The 15,178-nt window shown below is 42.8% G+C and overlaps 1 protein-coding gene across 1 annotated transcript; it reads right to left on the bottom strand.

Annotated features, from left to right (window-relative positions):
* Window positions 1-2,382: 2,382 nt before the first annotated feature.
* On the bottom strand, window positions 2,383-14,647 carry GCSH (glycine cleavage system protein H). Its single transcript, XM_070760443.1, has 5 exons — window positions 14,359-14,647; window positions 8,631-8,710; window positions 7,372-7,435; window positions 4,968-5,099; window positions 2,383-3,088 (listed from the first exon to the last, which is right to left on the bottom strand). Exons 1-5 carry the CDS (start codon window positions 14,519-14,521, stop codon window positions 2,991-2,993), a joined length of 537 nt encoding a protein of 178 aa, XP_070616544.1. The 5' UTR covers window positions 14,522-14,647; the 3' UTR covers window positions 2,383-2,990.
* Window positions 14,648-15,178: the final 531 nt, after the last annotated feature.

The raw sequence follows: 15,178 nt of genomic DNA on the forward strand, positions 1-15,178 counted from the left end.
CATTGGGGGATTTCTTTTGCCTCCCGGGCTTCAAGGAAATTTCCCTAAAGTGTCCAGAGAATGAAACGGCCTTTCCCAAGACTTAAAATTAGCATTTTTGCACTCTGGAGGGTTCAGGGAAGCTTCCTTGAAGCCCCGGAGGCAAAAAAAATCCCCTAACGGACAAACCGGAAGTTTAGGAAAACGTAGTTCTGGTTTGCCGTTGTGCTGTTTTTTGCACTTCGGGGCTTGAGGAAGCTTCCCGGAATCCTCCAGAGTGCAAAAAACAGCACAATGGCAAACTGGAAGTGTGTTTTTTCCAAACTTCTGGTTTGTCCATTGGGGGATTTCTTTTGCCTCCAGGGCTTTCCTGAAGTGTCCAGAGGACAAAATGGCCATTCCCAAGACCAAAAATCAGCTGGCTAGCTGGCATGCGCACTGGAGCTAAAGAATGGAAAAGTCTTGCGTGCCCTCTCATATGGCTGTGTATGCCTCCTGTGGCATGTGTGCCATAGATTCACCATCACAGTCCTAGGCACTCGGTGGTTGCTTAGCAAGCCAGCAGTGCCCTCTGCTGGAGGGACTCCAGAACTTTTTTCAGCCCTAACAACGAAGCAATCTTCCATGCTTTGCTGGTGAAAGGATCGTCCCTTTGCCTGTTTTTCTCATTGTTTTTCTCTCTCTGGAGCAGTTTCCCAATTATTTTCTGTTACACTCCACCCTAAGAAGAAGGAGACATTTCACACCCCCACCAGATCTCCACCTGGATGTTTGCTTGCAATATTCAACATGTTTTCGCTGAAAAAGCTCAAGCGGCTTATCAGCGTGATTTGGGTAAGTGACGCCTTAATTTATTTGGCTTCATGCTGTCCACTGCCAACATTTTTAGACACAGTAAACATACCGGTCTTTCCTCGTCTCCCAGCGTAGTCACAGTGAAGCCAAGCGCTACATACGCTTCATCACATTTCCTAATCTTAGCTTTTAGGAGACTTACGTTTGTCTCACTATCTGTCTCTCTCCTCCTTTCTTTTCATCCCTGTTAAATATTTTCCATGGGGTCTCTTAAGGTTTGTTATCTGCACTTCGTATCTCCTACTCTGTGCTGTGTGCTATTGCTTGCTGCAAAAAGACCCTACTCCTTGCGGCAAAAAATAGCATGTTCCCTAGTCACACGACCCCCCCCCCCCAGGCATAGCTCCATGTCTCCCCAAGGGGGCTCACCCCACTCTTTGAGAAACACTGCTCTGGAGAGAGAGAAGCGAAGTGTTTTAGAAATTGTTTTTTTATCCCCAACCAGGAGATAAAAAAACAAGCATGTGGGCTCAAAAACAGCAAACTAACGTGCTGCAGCTGACCAGACTAAAGATTAACCAGATAAATACCTGGTAGGCAGATTATTTTTTTTCCTATTTTCCTGCCCCAAAACTAGGTTTTCCTGCCCCCAAACTCTGAAAAATGCAGTATGTTAGCTCTATATTTGTATTTTGTATTTTTGCAGTAGTGTACTTTTTTTGCTGACTCCCATGTTATGACTCATACTTATGACAGTTGCTATATGGGTCATGCCATCACCTTTTGCAACCTTCTAATAAGCAAAGTCAGTGGGAAAGCCAGATTCATTTAACCACCGTTACTAACTTAATGACTACTTAACAGCGGTGGCAAGACAGGTCATTAAAACCATTGTTTGACTTAGCAACAGAATTATAATAATAACAACAGAGTTGGAAGGGACATTGGAGGTCTTCTAGTGACTAGTCCAACCCCTGCTTAGGCAGGAAACCCTACACTACTTCAGACAAATGCTTCCAGTGTTGGGGCATTCACAAGTTCTGGAGGCAAGCTGTTCCACTGATCAACTGTTCTGACTGTCAGGAAATTTCTCCTTAGTTCTAAGTTACTTCTCTCCTTGTTTAGTTTCCACCCGTTGCTTCTTGTTCGACTCTCAGGTGCTTTGGCAAATAGATTGACTCCTTCTTCTTTGTGGCCGCCCCTGAGATATTGGAAGACTGCTATCATGTCTCCACTGGTCCTTCTTTTCATTAAACTAGCCATGCCCAGTTCCTGCAACCGTTCTTCATATGTTTTAGCCTCCAGTCCCCTAATCATCTTTGTCGCTCTTCTCTGCACTTTTTCTAGAGTCTCAATATCCTTTTTGCATCGTGGTGACCAAAACTGAATGCAGTATTCCAAGCGTGGCCTTACTAAGACCTTATAAAGTGGTATTAACACTTCACGTGATCTTGGTTCTATCCCTCTGTTAATGCAGCCTGTGGTTGTAAATTGAGGCCCCAAGATTGACTTTTGAACTTTCTAATAAACTACAAGGTCAAATACACACCCTCAATCTTACCCCCTACTTAATTATTAAGTCACAACGGGAACAACAAACAAACTTGGTAGAGTCAGGATTTTTTATTAACTTCTGTTATCTTATCTGCTGCGAGGCAGGAAGGGTTAGCTGGGGTCTCCATGCCTCCAGCCCAACACTTGCACTTTTGAACCATCTAATCTCTTGAGGACTTTCACTAATATCAAAGGCAGCGGGACAGCTTCTGGGTAAGATGACCGAAAACAGAACACCCAGGGATAGATGGTGGGGGGGGAAAAGCAAGAAAATCTCTACAAAATAAAAAAAAGTGGAAGTTGGAATTAAGGCCATTGCATCATCTTCCAGATCTACCTTATCAACCTCCTGGGTTCATTTCAGGAACAAAGGTCACTCTAGGCCAGAAGGAATTATGGACTTCAAACCTTGAAATTATATTCATCGGAACGGAGAGGAGAAAAAAAAATTGATTCTTGACTAGGAAGAGAAGCCACAAACTTTCTGATTTACGGACCATTTGTGGACTGCCTTTAACACGATTAGAAGAAAGACGGTGGTTTTTTTTCCTTTTTAAAATTTCCTCAACCAGCTGCTGCGCCAACTTTGCTTCGGGCCAGTAATTTGGGACCATCTACGTCAAAGAAAGTAGTGAGTACTGGCTCAGCTTGGCACCGTCCAGCTATTCCTCAATGGATTTGATGTATTTTTCATACGCATCTTCAGTCAAGAGGCCGTCCAGTTCAGAAGGATTGTCCACTGTCATTTTGATAAGCCAACCTGTGAGCCAAAAGCAAAAAAACAAATTAGGGTGTGTGTGTCCTTAAATAAGCACCAAGATATCCAGGGCTCCTGTAGTTCTAATAAAGGCTACTCTTAGGTCCAATGGCTTCTAGTCATTGAACTAGAAACTCTTTTTGCTGCTGTTCAGTCACTTAGGCATGTCTGACTTGTCACCAACACATAAACCGTAGCGTGCCAGGTTCTCCTGTCTTCTGCTGCCTCCCAGAGTTATCCAAATTCATCTTCATTGCATCAATATCATTTAGAGCAGGAGTAGGTAAAGTTGGCTCTTCTGTGACTTGTGGACTTCAACTCCCAGAATTCCTGAGCTAGCATGTTTGCTTCAGGAATTCTGGGAGTTGAAGTCCACAAGTCTGAAAAGAGTAAACTTTGCCTACCCCAGTCTAGAGGGGAAAAGTCTAAAGACAGATATTAAGAGAAAAAGAAAGAATGGAATGGAATGGAACAGAATTCTTTATTGGCCAAGTATCATTGGACACACAAGGAATTTGCCTTTGGTACATATGCTCTTAGTGTACATAAAAGAAAAAGATACATTTGTCAAGAATCATGAGGTATAACACTTAATGATTGTCATAGGAGTCAAATAAGCAATCAGGAAACAATAAATATTGATATAAATCGTAAGGATGCAAGCAACAAGTTACAGTCATACAGTCATAGGTAATAGGAGATGCATGATAAGAAAGATGAGAAGACTAATAGTAATAGTAATGCAGCCTTAGTGAATAGTTTGACAGCGTTGAGGAAATTATTTATTTAGCAGAGCGATGGCGTTTGGGGAAAAAACTGTTCTTGTGTTTTAGTTGTCTTGGTGTGCAGTGTTCTATAGAGACATTTTGAGAGTAGGAGTTGAAACAACTTATGTCCAGGATACAAGAGGTCAGTAAATATTTTCACAGCCCTCTTTTTGACTGTGCAGTGTACACAAGTCCTCAGTGGAAGGCAGTAATTGTTTTTCTGCAATTCTGATTCTCCTCTGAAGTCTGTGTCTGTCTTGTTGGGTTGCAGAACCCAACCAGACAGTTATAGAGGTGCAGATGACAGACTCAATAATTCCTCTGTGAGAAATTTAAGAGATGTATTGAAAATGAAATGATAATGGATTGCAATTTTCTTAAAAAGCAAGAAATATTGTTAAGAATATTGTATGGATGCATGAAACCCAAAAAGCAAATGTTCAAGACACGAAACATAGAAAGAACAGAAACAAACAGAAACAAATAAAATGTATTTTTCTTTTTAAAAAAAGGTTGTAAAATCACTGATGGTCACATGGTTATCCACTTAAAAATCATCATGACTTAAAATTGTAATTCCAGGTTCAATGACAATTGTTAAGTTTAAGACTACCTTTAGTGTTTATCCCACAGCACTCTGTTGGATAAGTTCCAATATAGGTATTCCTCAACTTACAACGGTTCATTTTAGGACTGTTCAAAGTTACAATGGCTGTGAAAAATGTGGCTTATGGCCGTTTTTCACATGTATGACCTTTGCAGCCTTCCCCATGATGTGACCAAAATTCCGATGCTTGGCAACTGTTTCACATTATGACCGTTGCTATGTCCCAAGATCATATGACCGCTCTTTATAGTCTTCTGGCAAGCGAAGTCAATGGGGAAGCCAGATACCCTTAAAAACTGGATTACTATATCAACTGCAGTGATTTTTGTTTAACAACTGAGGCAAGAAAGGTTGTAAAATGGGCCAAAGCTCACTTAACTGTCTTGCTAAATGACATATTTTTGGGTTCAACTGTGGTCCCAAGTTGTGGACTATCTGTATTATCATTGCGATATTCTCCACACTAGTATTTGGAATCCTTGGGAAAAGGGGGGTTCCTTTCTCTTACCATCTTGGTAACAAGATTTGTTGACAAGTCCAGGATTATCAGCAAGGGCGCTGTTAATTTCTGTGACTTCTCCTGTGACGGGTGAGTAGATTTCACTAGCAGCCTTCACACTTTCCAAGGCTCCAAATTCATCTGGAACATTAAATGGGTACAGAGATTCCAAAATGAGCATTCGCATTTCTTTGTCGTGCTACAAGCGGCGGCTGAATTGATGGCAAACTGCACACACACTCACTCACTCACACACACACACACACACACACACTCTTCGTTCTCTGCTCTCCACCTGTCTATCATTCTTTTTTTGGGAATCATATAGTTGCATTTCTAGAGTGCCTTCCGTCCCCTGTCCTATTGCTCTCCTATATCTCCTATACCTTTCTTCTATTCTTTCATTGATATGTTCTATTCCTATATCTTCTTTTCTATTATTTCTTAGATATACAGTATTTTACTATGAGTATCTCCTCTATAACCTTCATCATATATTTTACTATGTGTATATTGATATATACCCACTAAAGCCCTCATTGTGTATTGGACTAAATGAATGAATGAATGAATGAATGAATGAATGAATAAATAAATAAATAAAATAAAAATTTCTAGTTCTATTGTCTTCTGTTCACACTCTTTCCACTTCTTCCTTTTTATCATCGTAAGCCCACCCAGAGTAGCCCCATATAGCAAGATAGGCAGCAAATAAATAATAAACTTCATATTCTTTTGAAGACGCACCTTAGTTTTTGGGGAGGAAAATAGGGGAAAGAATCTGCCTACCAGGTATTCATCTGGCTAAACGTCTTTAGTCTGGTCAGCTTCAGCACATTATTTTATCCGCTGGTTAGGGCTGAAAAAAATATTCTTCCGAGGGAGTAGGAATGAAAACAAGCCTGCAAAGACTTAGGGCTGGAAAAAAACTTATTTGGAGTAGCAATGAAAGAATTCTGCACTGGAAGATTGTTAGCACCTTATTAGGGCTAGGGGGAAAAGCTTCAAAAAACCCTGTGGCTTTACTCCCAAGTCGACCCTGATTTCTTAACTGTTCTTTTCTTCTGGCAGCTCTGTGCATGGGCACACTGGGAATAGGCTCCAGCTGTTCCTCTGCCTCACTGTTGTCTAGCTCCGGAGACAGCTGATAACTGCCAGACAGCCTTAGCCTCCTCTCTGCCTTCAACAGAGTCCTCGTCTGAGCTTCCCCAGCTTCCAGGACTGGCCCACATTCTTTCCCAACCTCCTCACTGTCAGTATTTGCTGCCAGGTTTGCTGGCCGCTGACCGGCCAGAAAAGATCCATACAAACTTGCTACGTGAGCACAGAGGTCCACATTTACTTCTTTCTTTCAAAGACCTTTTTACATGTGTCTTCCAAAAGCAGCTATCATAGAAACATAGAAGTCTGACGGCAGAAAAAGACCTCGTGGTCCATCTAGTCTGCCCTTATACTATTTTCTGTATTTTATCTTAGGATGGATATATGTTCATCCCAGGCATGTTTAAATTCAGTTACTGTGGATTTATCTACCACGTCTGCTGGAAGTTTGTTCCAAGGATCTACTACTCTTTCAGTAAAATAATATTTTCTCATGTTGCTTTTGATCTTTCCCCCAACTAACTTCAGATTGTGTCCCCTTGTTCTTGTGTTCACTTTCCTATTAAAAACACTTCCCTCCTGGACCTTATTTAACCCTTTAATATATTTAAGCGTTTCAATCATGTCCCCCCTTTTCCTTCTGTCCTCCAGACTATACAGATCATTTTGGAAACAGAAGTCTTTCATAACTTGTTTCTCCTCTTGACACCTAAGGAGCTGGGGGCCGAGGTAGGGAGAAGTCTGCTATTTAATATAAAGAAAAATATATTTATTTATTAGATTTCTACGCCACCCTTCTCCTCAGGCTCAGGGTGGCTCACATCAAGAAAAAATACAGTATCCAGAAATCTAAATCTAAACCTACACCCCAAATTTCTTAAAACCAGTCGCTCACACTCACTCAATCACACCTATAAATTCATTTGCTAAATGTTAAACTTAGTGGCCTGTCAGCAGATGTGGATCTTTAAAGACTTGCGGAAGGTGATGAGGGTGGGGGCAGCACGAATCTCTGGAGAGAGTTGAATCCATAGGGCCGGCGCCGCCACAGAGAAGACTCTACCCCCAGGCCCCACCAGGCGACATTGTCTAGCTGACGGGACCTGGAGAAGGCCAATTCTGCGGGACCTAACCTGCCGCTGGGATACATGAGGCAGAAGATGGTCCTGTAGGAAATCTTTGGGGCACATCTGTATTCTTAAAAAAAAGAGCCCAAAGTAACTTTATTCCACCAAGGTTGAGATTGCTATCTAATGTAATATTTATTTTTTGGGGAGACAAGGTGGGGTTTTTTCAAATGAATAATGCTTACCTTGTTTGTTCAGTTTTGTTCCAATTTCTGGAAGACTGCAATAAACGACATCCCCTAATGCTTCCTGAAATGAAAAATTCCTGCATCAGCCGTGATTCCAAGAAGTGGAAAGGAAGTTGAGCATCTTGCGGTGGAATTTAAGCACAAAACAAATGTCTATCAAGAGACAGAGGTGCTTTTTCAAGAGGCAACCGGACTTTCTGGGTTTTCTTTGAAGACGTTTCGCTTCTCATTCAAGAAGCTTCTTCAGCTCTGATTGGATGGTGGGGAAGGGAAGGGTTTATACTCCTTGCAGACAGCTGGTTATTTTGGGGAATATAAATCCTTCCATTCAGCACCATCCAGTTAAGAGCTGAAGAAGCTTCTTGGATGAGAAGCAAAACGTCTTCAAAGAAAAAACAGAAAGTCCAGTTGCCTCTTGAAAAAGCACCTTTAGGACCAGCTTTATGTCCCCCATAAACTTTGGGAAGTTTATGTCCTTCCCAATTTGACCCCACATTAATAACAACAACAACAACAACAACAATAATAATAATAATTTATTAGACTTGTATGCTGCCCCTCTCCGAAGACTCGGAGCGGCTCACAACAAAATACAAAGCACAAATCTAATATTAAAAACAATTATAAAAACCCGTTTTAAAAACGGTCATACCATCCAATTAAACCATACATAAAATGAAACAGCTAAGGGTCAGTTATGTCCCCCAAGCCTGGCGGCATAGGTGGGTTTTCATTAATTTGCAAAAGGCAAGGAGGGTCGGGGCAATCCTGATCTCCGGGGGGGGAGTTGATTCCAGAGGGCCGGGGCCGCCACAGAGAAGGCTCTTCTCATATCCTTATCAAAGGTCCTCAAACTTGGGAACTTTTAAGACTTATGGACTTCAATTCCCAGAATTTTCCAGCCAGCTGAGGAATTTTGGGATTTGAAGTCCACACCTCATAACGTTGCCAAGGTTGGAGACCTCTTATCTAAAGGCTGCCTGGCCCTCTCTTACATTGTGAATGTATTCTCTCCAAACAGAAACCGACAGAAAGTTTCAAACCCGATTCCCTCTCAGTTTCTATGTTTTTGGGGAATGAGGCCAAGCCAGTGAGGCACATCCAGGTCTTTTCGATCCTGTTTTCCAGGCAGGCACCTCGAGGTCCAAGTCCACAAATTGGCTTTGCAGGCAGAAACGGCAGTTAGGACAATCAAGAGATCAAAGAGCAAGGCCAACCGACAATGCCAAGATCGCCAGAGAGGGCAGGAACGGTACCTGTGCAAAGTTGCTAATTCCTATCGTTCCAATTCCATTTTCGACGGCGATCCATTCATGCTTGTCTGTAAAGCGACGAGCTAAAAAAAACCAAAGCAAAACCAATGGGTCAATGTTAAGGCTCTGTATTTGCATATCTTTTTGCAATCCTACTCATGTTCTTCTGATATAAACCCCAAAACTTAAAACATGAGCTAGGAACCCCCTTTTTATGTGTGGCGTAAGTGGTAAATGATATTTAAGAATTATTCTTTATGTATTCATATCTGCTTAGCTTATACATCAATACTTTCCCTGTCTGATCCAAGGCAAACTTTGTCAAACTTTCAACCCCTGCTGGACCCGGCTTTTTCTTCCTACAATACTCATATTTTGATTCTCCTTCGGCATGTACAGTATGTATCTCCATACATGCTTCATAATTATACATCATGATAATGAATATAATTCTTATTAATTTGCAAAGGGCTAGCTCCTTGGCCAGAAGTGTGCAAACCTTTTGGGAAAAGTGTATCATCTAAAACTAGCTAATAACACCTCTTTCACCATAAAATTATATATCAAAGGAAGGATAATTTAATTAAGAATGTAATCAAATAGCTTTTATGAAGGATGTGCTATTAGAATAGAGTTATTAAGAAGAAAGGTAAAATGAGATATTAAAAAATTATAACCGCAGAAAAAAAATGAGATTATCTATTTTTAATGCTTGGTTTCCATTTGTTTATTGTTTTAATTTTGTGAGTTGACCCTTGTGAGCACACACTACTATATATGGAGATATGGGAGCTAAGAAATGACTAGACACCTGTGAGGTGGCTTTAAAGTTGCAACTGAATTGGTGGCACAGAACTGAACAATTTGTAAAACTCGTCCAATATTACGCAAAGGCACACTTCATTCATATTATTATTATTATTTATTGGATTTGTATGCCGCCCCTCTCCGGAGACTCGGGGCGGCTAACAGCAATAACAAGACAGCATACAATAATAATCCAATACTAAAAACAATTAAAACCCCATTATAATAAAAACCAAACATACATACAGACATACCATGCATAAAATTGTAAAGGCCTAGGGGGAAAGAGTATCTCAATTCCCCCATGCCTGGTGGCAGAGGTGGGTTTTAAGTAGCTTACGAAAGGCAAGGAGGGTGGAGGCAATTCTAATCTCTGGGGGGAGTTGGTTCCAGAGGGCCGGGGTCGCCACAGAGAAGGCTCTTCCCCTGGGTCCCGCCAAGCGGCATTGTTTAGTCGATGGGACCCAGAGAAGACCCACTCTGTGGGACCTAACTGGTCGCTGGGATTCGTGCAGCAGAAGGCGGTCGCTGAGATAATCTGGTCCGGTGCCATGAAGGGCTTTATAGGTCATAACCAACACTTTGAATTGTGACCGGAAACTGATCGGCAACCAATGCAGACTGCGGAGTGTTGGTGTAACATGGGCATATTTGGGAAAGCCCATGATTGCTCTCATAGCTGCATTCTTATATGCAACATAATAGAGAGGGATTAACAGGGCACTAAATAACAGAAAGCAAGCAAGCATGTATTTTGATCTCCTAACACAATCACACTCCCAGTCAACACTATTTTCTTAAAGGCCACTTCACCGTCCTGCCCTCTTGTTGTCTTTGCACTGTTTCCTTTCCGGCTGACACAATTCCACAACTACTGCCCATACTCCGTGTTCGTCTGAACCAATTTGCAGGAGATATCACGAGTCCTCGGAGAGGGGCAGGATATAAATCCAATAAATCATCATCATCTCTGGGCGCATTTTATTGCGAAAGTAATAATATAACACTCCATCTAGCTAACCCACACAATATGTTTGTCTTTATAGAAGCCCATTTTGGTGATTAAGTCCAGCCACATCAAGGCTGTAATTCAAATGAAATTATTCCCAGCCTCTCTTTGAACCTATCCAGAGATGGAGATCATCACTTCCCTTCAATCTAAATAGCTGAAAAACCAGGCTAGGGACAAATCCTCATTTCAGATTATCTATCTGATTGCTAGGAGTCAACATCCATTTGATAGTACATAATCACTATCAAATTAGCCTTATTGGCCAATCTGATAGTGGTCAATTATTGGCCAATTCCCGCAATACTGTCAAACTATTCACTTAGTCTGCATCACTACTAATCTTCTCATAGTTCCTATTCCCCATCTCCTCCCACTTATGACTCTATGACTGTAACATGTTGCTTGTATCCTTACGATTTATATTGATTGTTGCCTAGCATGATTTGATTGCTTATTTGTAACCTATGACTATCATTAAGTGTTGTACCTTATGATTCTTGAGGAATGTATCTTTTCTTTTTATGTACACTGAGAGCACATGCATCAAAGACAAATTCCTTGTGTGTCCAATGATACTTGGCCAATAAAGAATTCTGTTCTGTTCCGTTCCATTCCATTCTTTCTTTTTCTCTTAATATCTGTCTTTAGACTTTTCCCCTGTAGATCGGGGTAGGCAAAGTTGACTCTTTTCTGACTTGTGGACTTCAACTCCCAGAATTAATACTTGGCCAATAAAGAATTCTATTCTATTCTAGAAACATAGAAGTCTGACGGCAGAAAAAGACCTCATGGTCCATCTAGTCTGCCCTTATACTATTTTCTGTATTTTATCTTAGGATGGATATATGTTTATCCCAGGCATGTTTAAATTCAGTTACTGTGGATTTATCTACCACGTCTGCTGGAAGTTTGTTCCAAGGATCTACTACTCTTTCAGTAAAATAATATTTTCTCATGTTGCTTTTGATCTTTCCCCCAACTAACTTCAGATTGTGTCCCCTTGTTCTTGTGTTCACTTTCCTATTAAAAACACTTCCCTCCTGAACCTTATTTAACCCTTTAATATATTTAAATGTTTCGATCATGTCCCCCCTTTTCCTTCTGTCCTCCAGACTATGCAGATTGAGTTCATTAAGTCTTTCCTGATACGTTTTATGCTTAAGACCTTCCACCGTTCTTGTAGCCCGTCTTTGGACCCGTTCAATTTTGTCAATATCTTTTTGTAGGTGAGGTCTCCAGAACTGAACACAGTATTCCAAATGTGGTCTCACCAGCATTCTATATAGCGGGATCATAATCTCCCTCTTCCTGCTTGTTATACCTCTAGCTATGCAGCCAAGCATCCTACTTGCTTTCCCTACCGCCTGACTGCACTGCCCACCCATTTTGAGACTGTCAGAAATCATTACCCCTAAATCCTTTTCTTTTGAAGTATTTGCTAACACAGAACTGCCAATGCAATACTCAGATTGAGGATTCCTTTTCCCCAAGTGCATTATTTTACATTTGGAAACATTAAACTGCAGTTTCCATTGCTTTGACCATTTATCTAGTAAAGCTAAATCATTTACCATATTACAGACCCCTCCAGGAATATCAACCCTATTGCACACTTTAGAGTCATCGGCAAATAGGCAAACTTTCCCTTCTAATCTAATCTAATCTTCGTGCTGGGAATGTTTTCCCAACTTTGAATAGAAAACTCCCTTCAAAACCTGGAAAGACCTAGCAAGTCTTCTTCCACAGCTGAAAACGGAATACAGTATTTCCCCTTCTCTTCTTTCTTTACTTTAATACCACACTTACTGGATGCACTGAATGCAGGGCCCAAAGGGTATAAAAGCTGGTTTATGTGCTTATATATTGCCCAAAGAGCAAGCCAACATTGTTTGCAAAATCCAGTTCATGCCTCAGGATCAGCAACCAGTCTCTCTTTCGCTTTCCACGAGCGCCATGGAATTCTTCAAAATTCCCATGGCATGCCAATGTCCCCAATCCAAAGAAATGGTTTACGGTTTGATTAATTGTTAGCCAGACTGATTGTTAGATGCCAGGCATCTGAGGCCAGAAGAACATTCATAGCAAAAGTGAGCACTCTGCAAAGCCAGAGCTTCAAATGCTGCGTCAACGGTACCCACACATCTGCCCAACATGTGGCAGAACATTTCATGCCCGTATAGGCCTTACCAGCCACCTGCAGGCACATCGTGTATAGCCCGCAACCCATTAGATATCAAGGTCCTCTTCGAACACGATGGATGAACATCAGCCAGCCTTTAATACTTTATAAGTATATTGTATCTCTTATTGGTGTTTTCTTTTTAAAACATTTGTCCCAAGTAGATTGCAACACTTTTTTATTATTATTATTATTATTATTATTATTATTATTATTATTATTAATTAGATTTGTATGCCGCCCCCTCCGTAGACTCGGGGCGGCTCACAACACAATAAAACAGTTCATAACAAATCTAATAATTTACAATTTAAAATATTTTTTTAAACCCATTATTAAGCAGACATACATACAAACATACCATACATAAATTGTATAGGCCCGGGGGAGATATCTCAATTCCCCCACGTCTGTTTTCCTCGGAAAACACGTCTGTTTTCCTCGAAAACATTCCCAGTTGAAGTCCACAAATCTTAAATGTCACCAAGGGTTGGAGACCCCTGATCCAGCGACTTTCCTGCCTAATTTCTCAGCACCCCTCCGGAATGAGAGACAGCCTAGAATGCAGAGTTTTGTATTGGAAATGTGCCTACCATCCCTGTCCTATTGACCTCTTTTATGGTTACTTTTTACTAATATTATATTTATACAAACTACTATTATCCTATATATATATATATATGTTTAACAAATAATAATGACAATGTTTTGGAACACAATACACCTCGAGATTGTGGAAAAGAAAAAAGTGTGGATCATTGATGTCGCTATACCAGGTGACAGCCGAATTGATGAAAAACAACAAGAAAAACTTAGCCCATATCAGGATCTTAAAATCAAACTACAAAGACTGTGTCATACACCAGTACAGGTGGTCCCAGTAGTAATCGGCACACTGGGTGCTGTGCCAAAAGATCTCAACCAGCATTTGAAAACAATAAACATTGACAAAAATCACGATCTGTCAGTTGCAAAAGGCCACTGTACTTGGATCTGCACCCGATCATACGAAAACACATCACACAGTCCTTCCTAGACGCTTGGGAAGTGTTCAACTTGTGATATTGTGATAGGAAATCCAGCGTATCAAACATGTTTGCTGTGCATTACTGTTTTTTGTGAATAAAATGATGGTGGTGATGATGATAACAACAACAATGTAACGCTGCTTAAAATAAACTACTAAAAATGACCTTCAAAATCAGGAACTCAGCCTTGCCTGGAGGTGCACATTTATTTGTTGTTTCCACCTTGCATTGCACAAGAGGCCTGTCCGGGAAGCCAACTTCCCCCTGGGTGCTGCCCACGCGTGAAAGCCAAGGGCCTTGACTTCCAGGAAGCGGGCCTCGCTCCGGATTCCCGGGAAGCCTAACCCCAATTCTTGGCAACCCCCATGCCTCCCCCGAAGCGTGCAACTCGGGCCTCGCCCTGCTGAGCTGCAAGGATATTTACGCGACCTGCCCGGTTGCGCGTCCTGCCCTTCGCTCCGAGTCCAGAGCGCACCGCGCCGGGCAGGGCAAGCAGCAAAGCGCGCTGGCTGGCCCGGGAAGCGGAGAGGCCTCCGGCTAAGCGCCTCCGCTCCCTCGGCGCGGTTGGATCCGAAGCAGAGCACGCCAAGGGCCGGATGACTCCCGGCGCGCTTTTGCGCACGCCTGCTCCTTGCAAGGGCGCACCGAGAGCTTCGGTTCCCGCCGCCCGCCCACTTTCCGCTCCCGTCCCCGGTCGCCACTCACCGGCGAGCAGCAACGCAGGGCTGGTGCTGAGCCGCCTGGCCTCGGCGCTGCGGACGCCGCTGACGCCGCTGGGCCAACCCAGCCAGGACCCGCGCGGCCGGGCCGCCGCGCCAAGCCCGACCCTTTGCAACGCGCGCCAAGCCGTCGCCGCCGCCACTGCCATCGCGGGGCCGCTCTCGTCAAGAGGCGGCCCGAGGCCGGAGGGCAAAAAGCAGCCGGGGGAAGAGGAGGGGAAGGCAGGGAGGCGGGCTTTGCCGGCCCGATGGGGGCCTGGCCTGGCTCCTCGGCCGCCCCAGGGGAAGGGAAGAAAGGGCCGGGCGGAGTCGATGCGCGTCGCTGCGGAGAGAGTGTTTTTGTTCGGTTTCCCCCCCCTTCTTTGTCCCGCGCGATGCGCTCTGGAGGGGGTGGGCTACAATCCCCTTTTTCTCGGCCCGCATAAAGGAAGAATCCGGGGAGCAGCTGCCGGGTGTGTGAAAGTTGGGGAATCTCAGGATTGAACCTCCGACCAGAGAGGTTTTCTGCTGCTTCAAAGAAGAGCAACAAAGGAGAGAGGGGGCGGGGAGTAGCTGCAAAACTGCAAAAGCTCCCATTTTTAAGGGATGGCGACCCCCACCCCCCAGTTGCCCCAAGTCAGATATAGAATAGAATAGAATAGTAGAGAGGAATAGAATGGAATTTATTTATTTTATTTTATTGGATTTATATGCCTCCCCCCCCCCCCCACCGAGGACTTGGGAATAGAATAGAATAGGATTTTTTATTGGCCAAGTGTGATTGGACACAAGGAATTTGTCTTTGGTGCACATGCTCCCATGTACAT

The sequence above is a fragment of the Erythrolamprus reginae genome, chromosome 9 (genome assembly GCF_031021105.1).
Source record: "Erythrolamprus reginae isolate rEryReg1 chromosome 9, rEryReg1.hap1, whole genome shotgun sequence".
In the NCBI taxonomy this organism is placed as follows: Eukaryota; Metazoa; Chordata; class Lepidosauria; order Squamata; family Dipsadidae; genus Erythrolamprus; species Erythrolamprus reginae.

Excerpts from the sequence above, each read along its gene's own strand:
- GCSH (XM_070760443.1), bottom strand. The coding sequence starts at position 14,521 with ATGGCAGTGGCGGCGGCGACGGCTTGGCGCGCGTTGCAAAGGGTCGGG. Across the intron at positions 8,711-14,358 it reads CCCTGCGTTGCTGCTCGCCG|CTCGTCGCTTTACAGACAAG; the intron begins GTGAGTGGCGAC and ends GGTTTTTTTTAG. Across the intron at positions 5,100-7,371 it reads AACAAAACTGAACAAACAAG|ATGAATTTGGAGCCTTGGAA; the intron begins GTAAGCATTATT and ends TTAATGTTCCAG.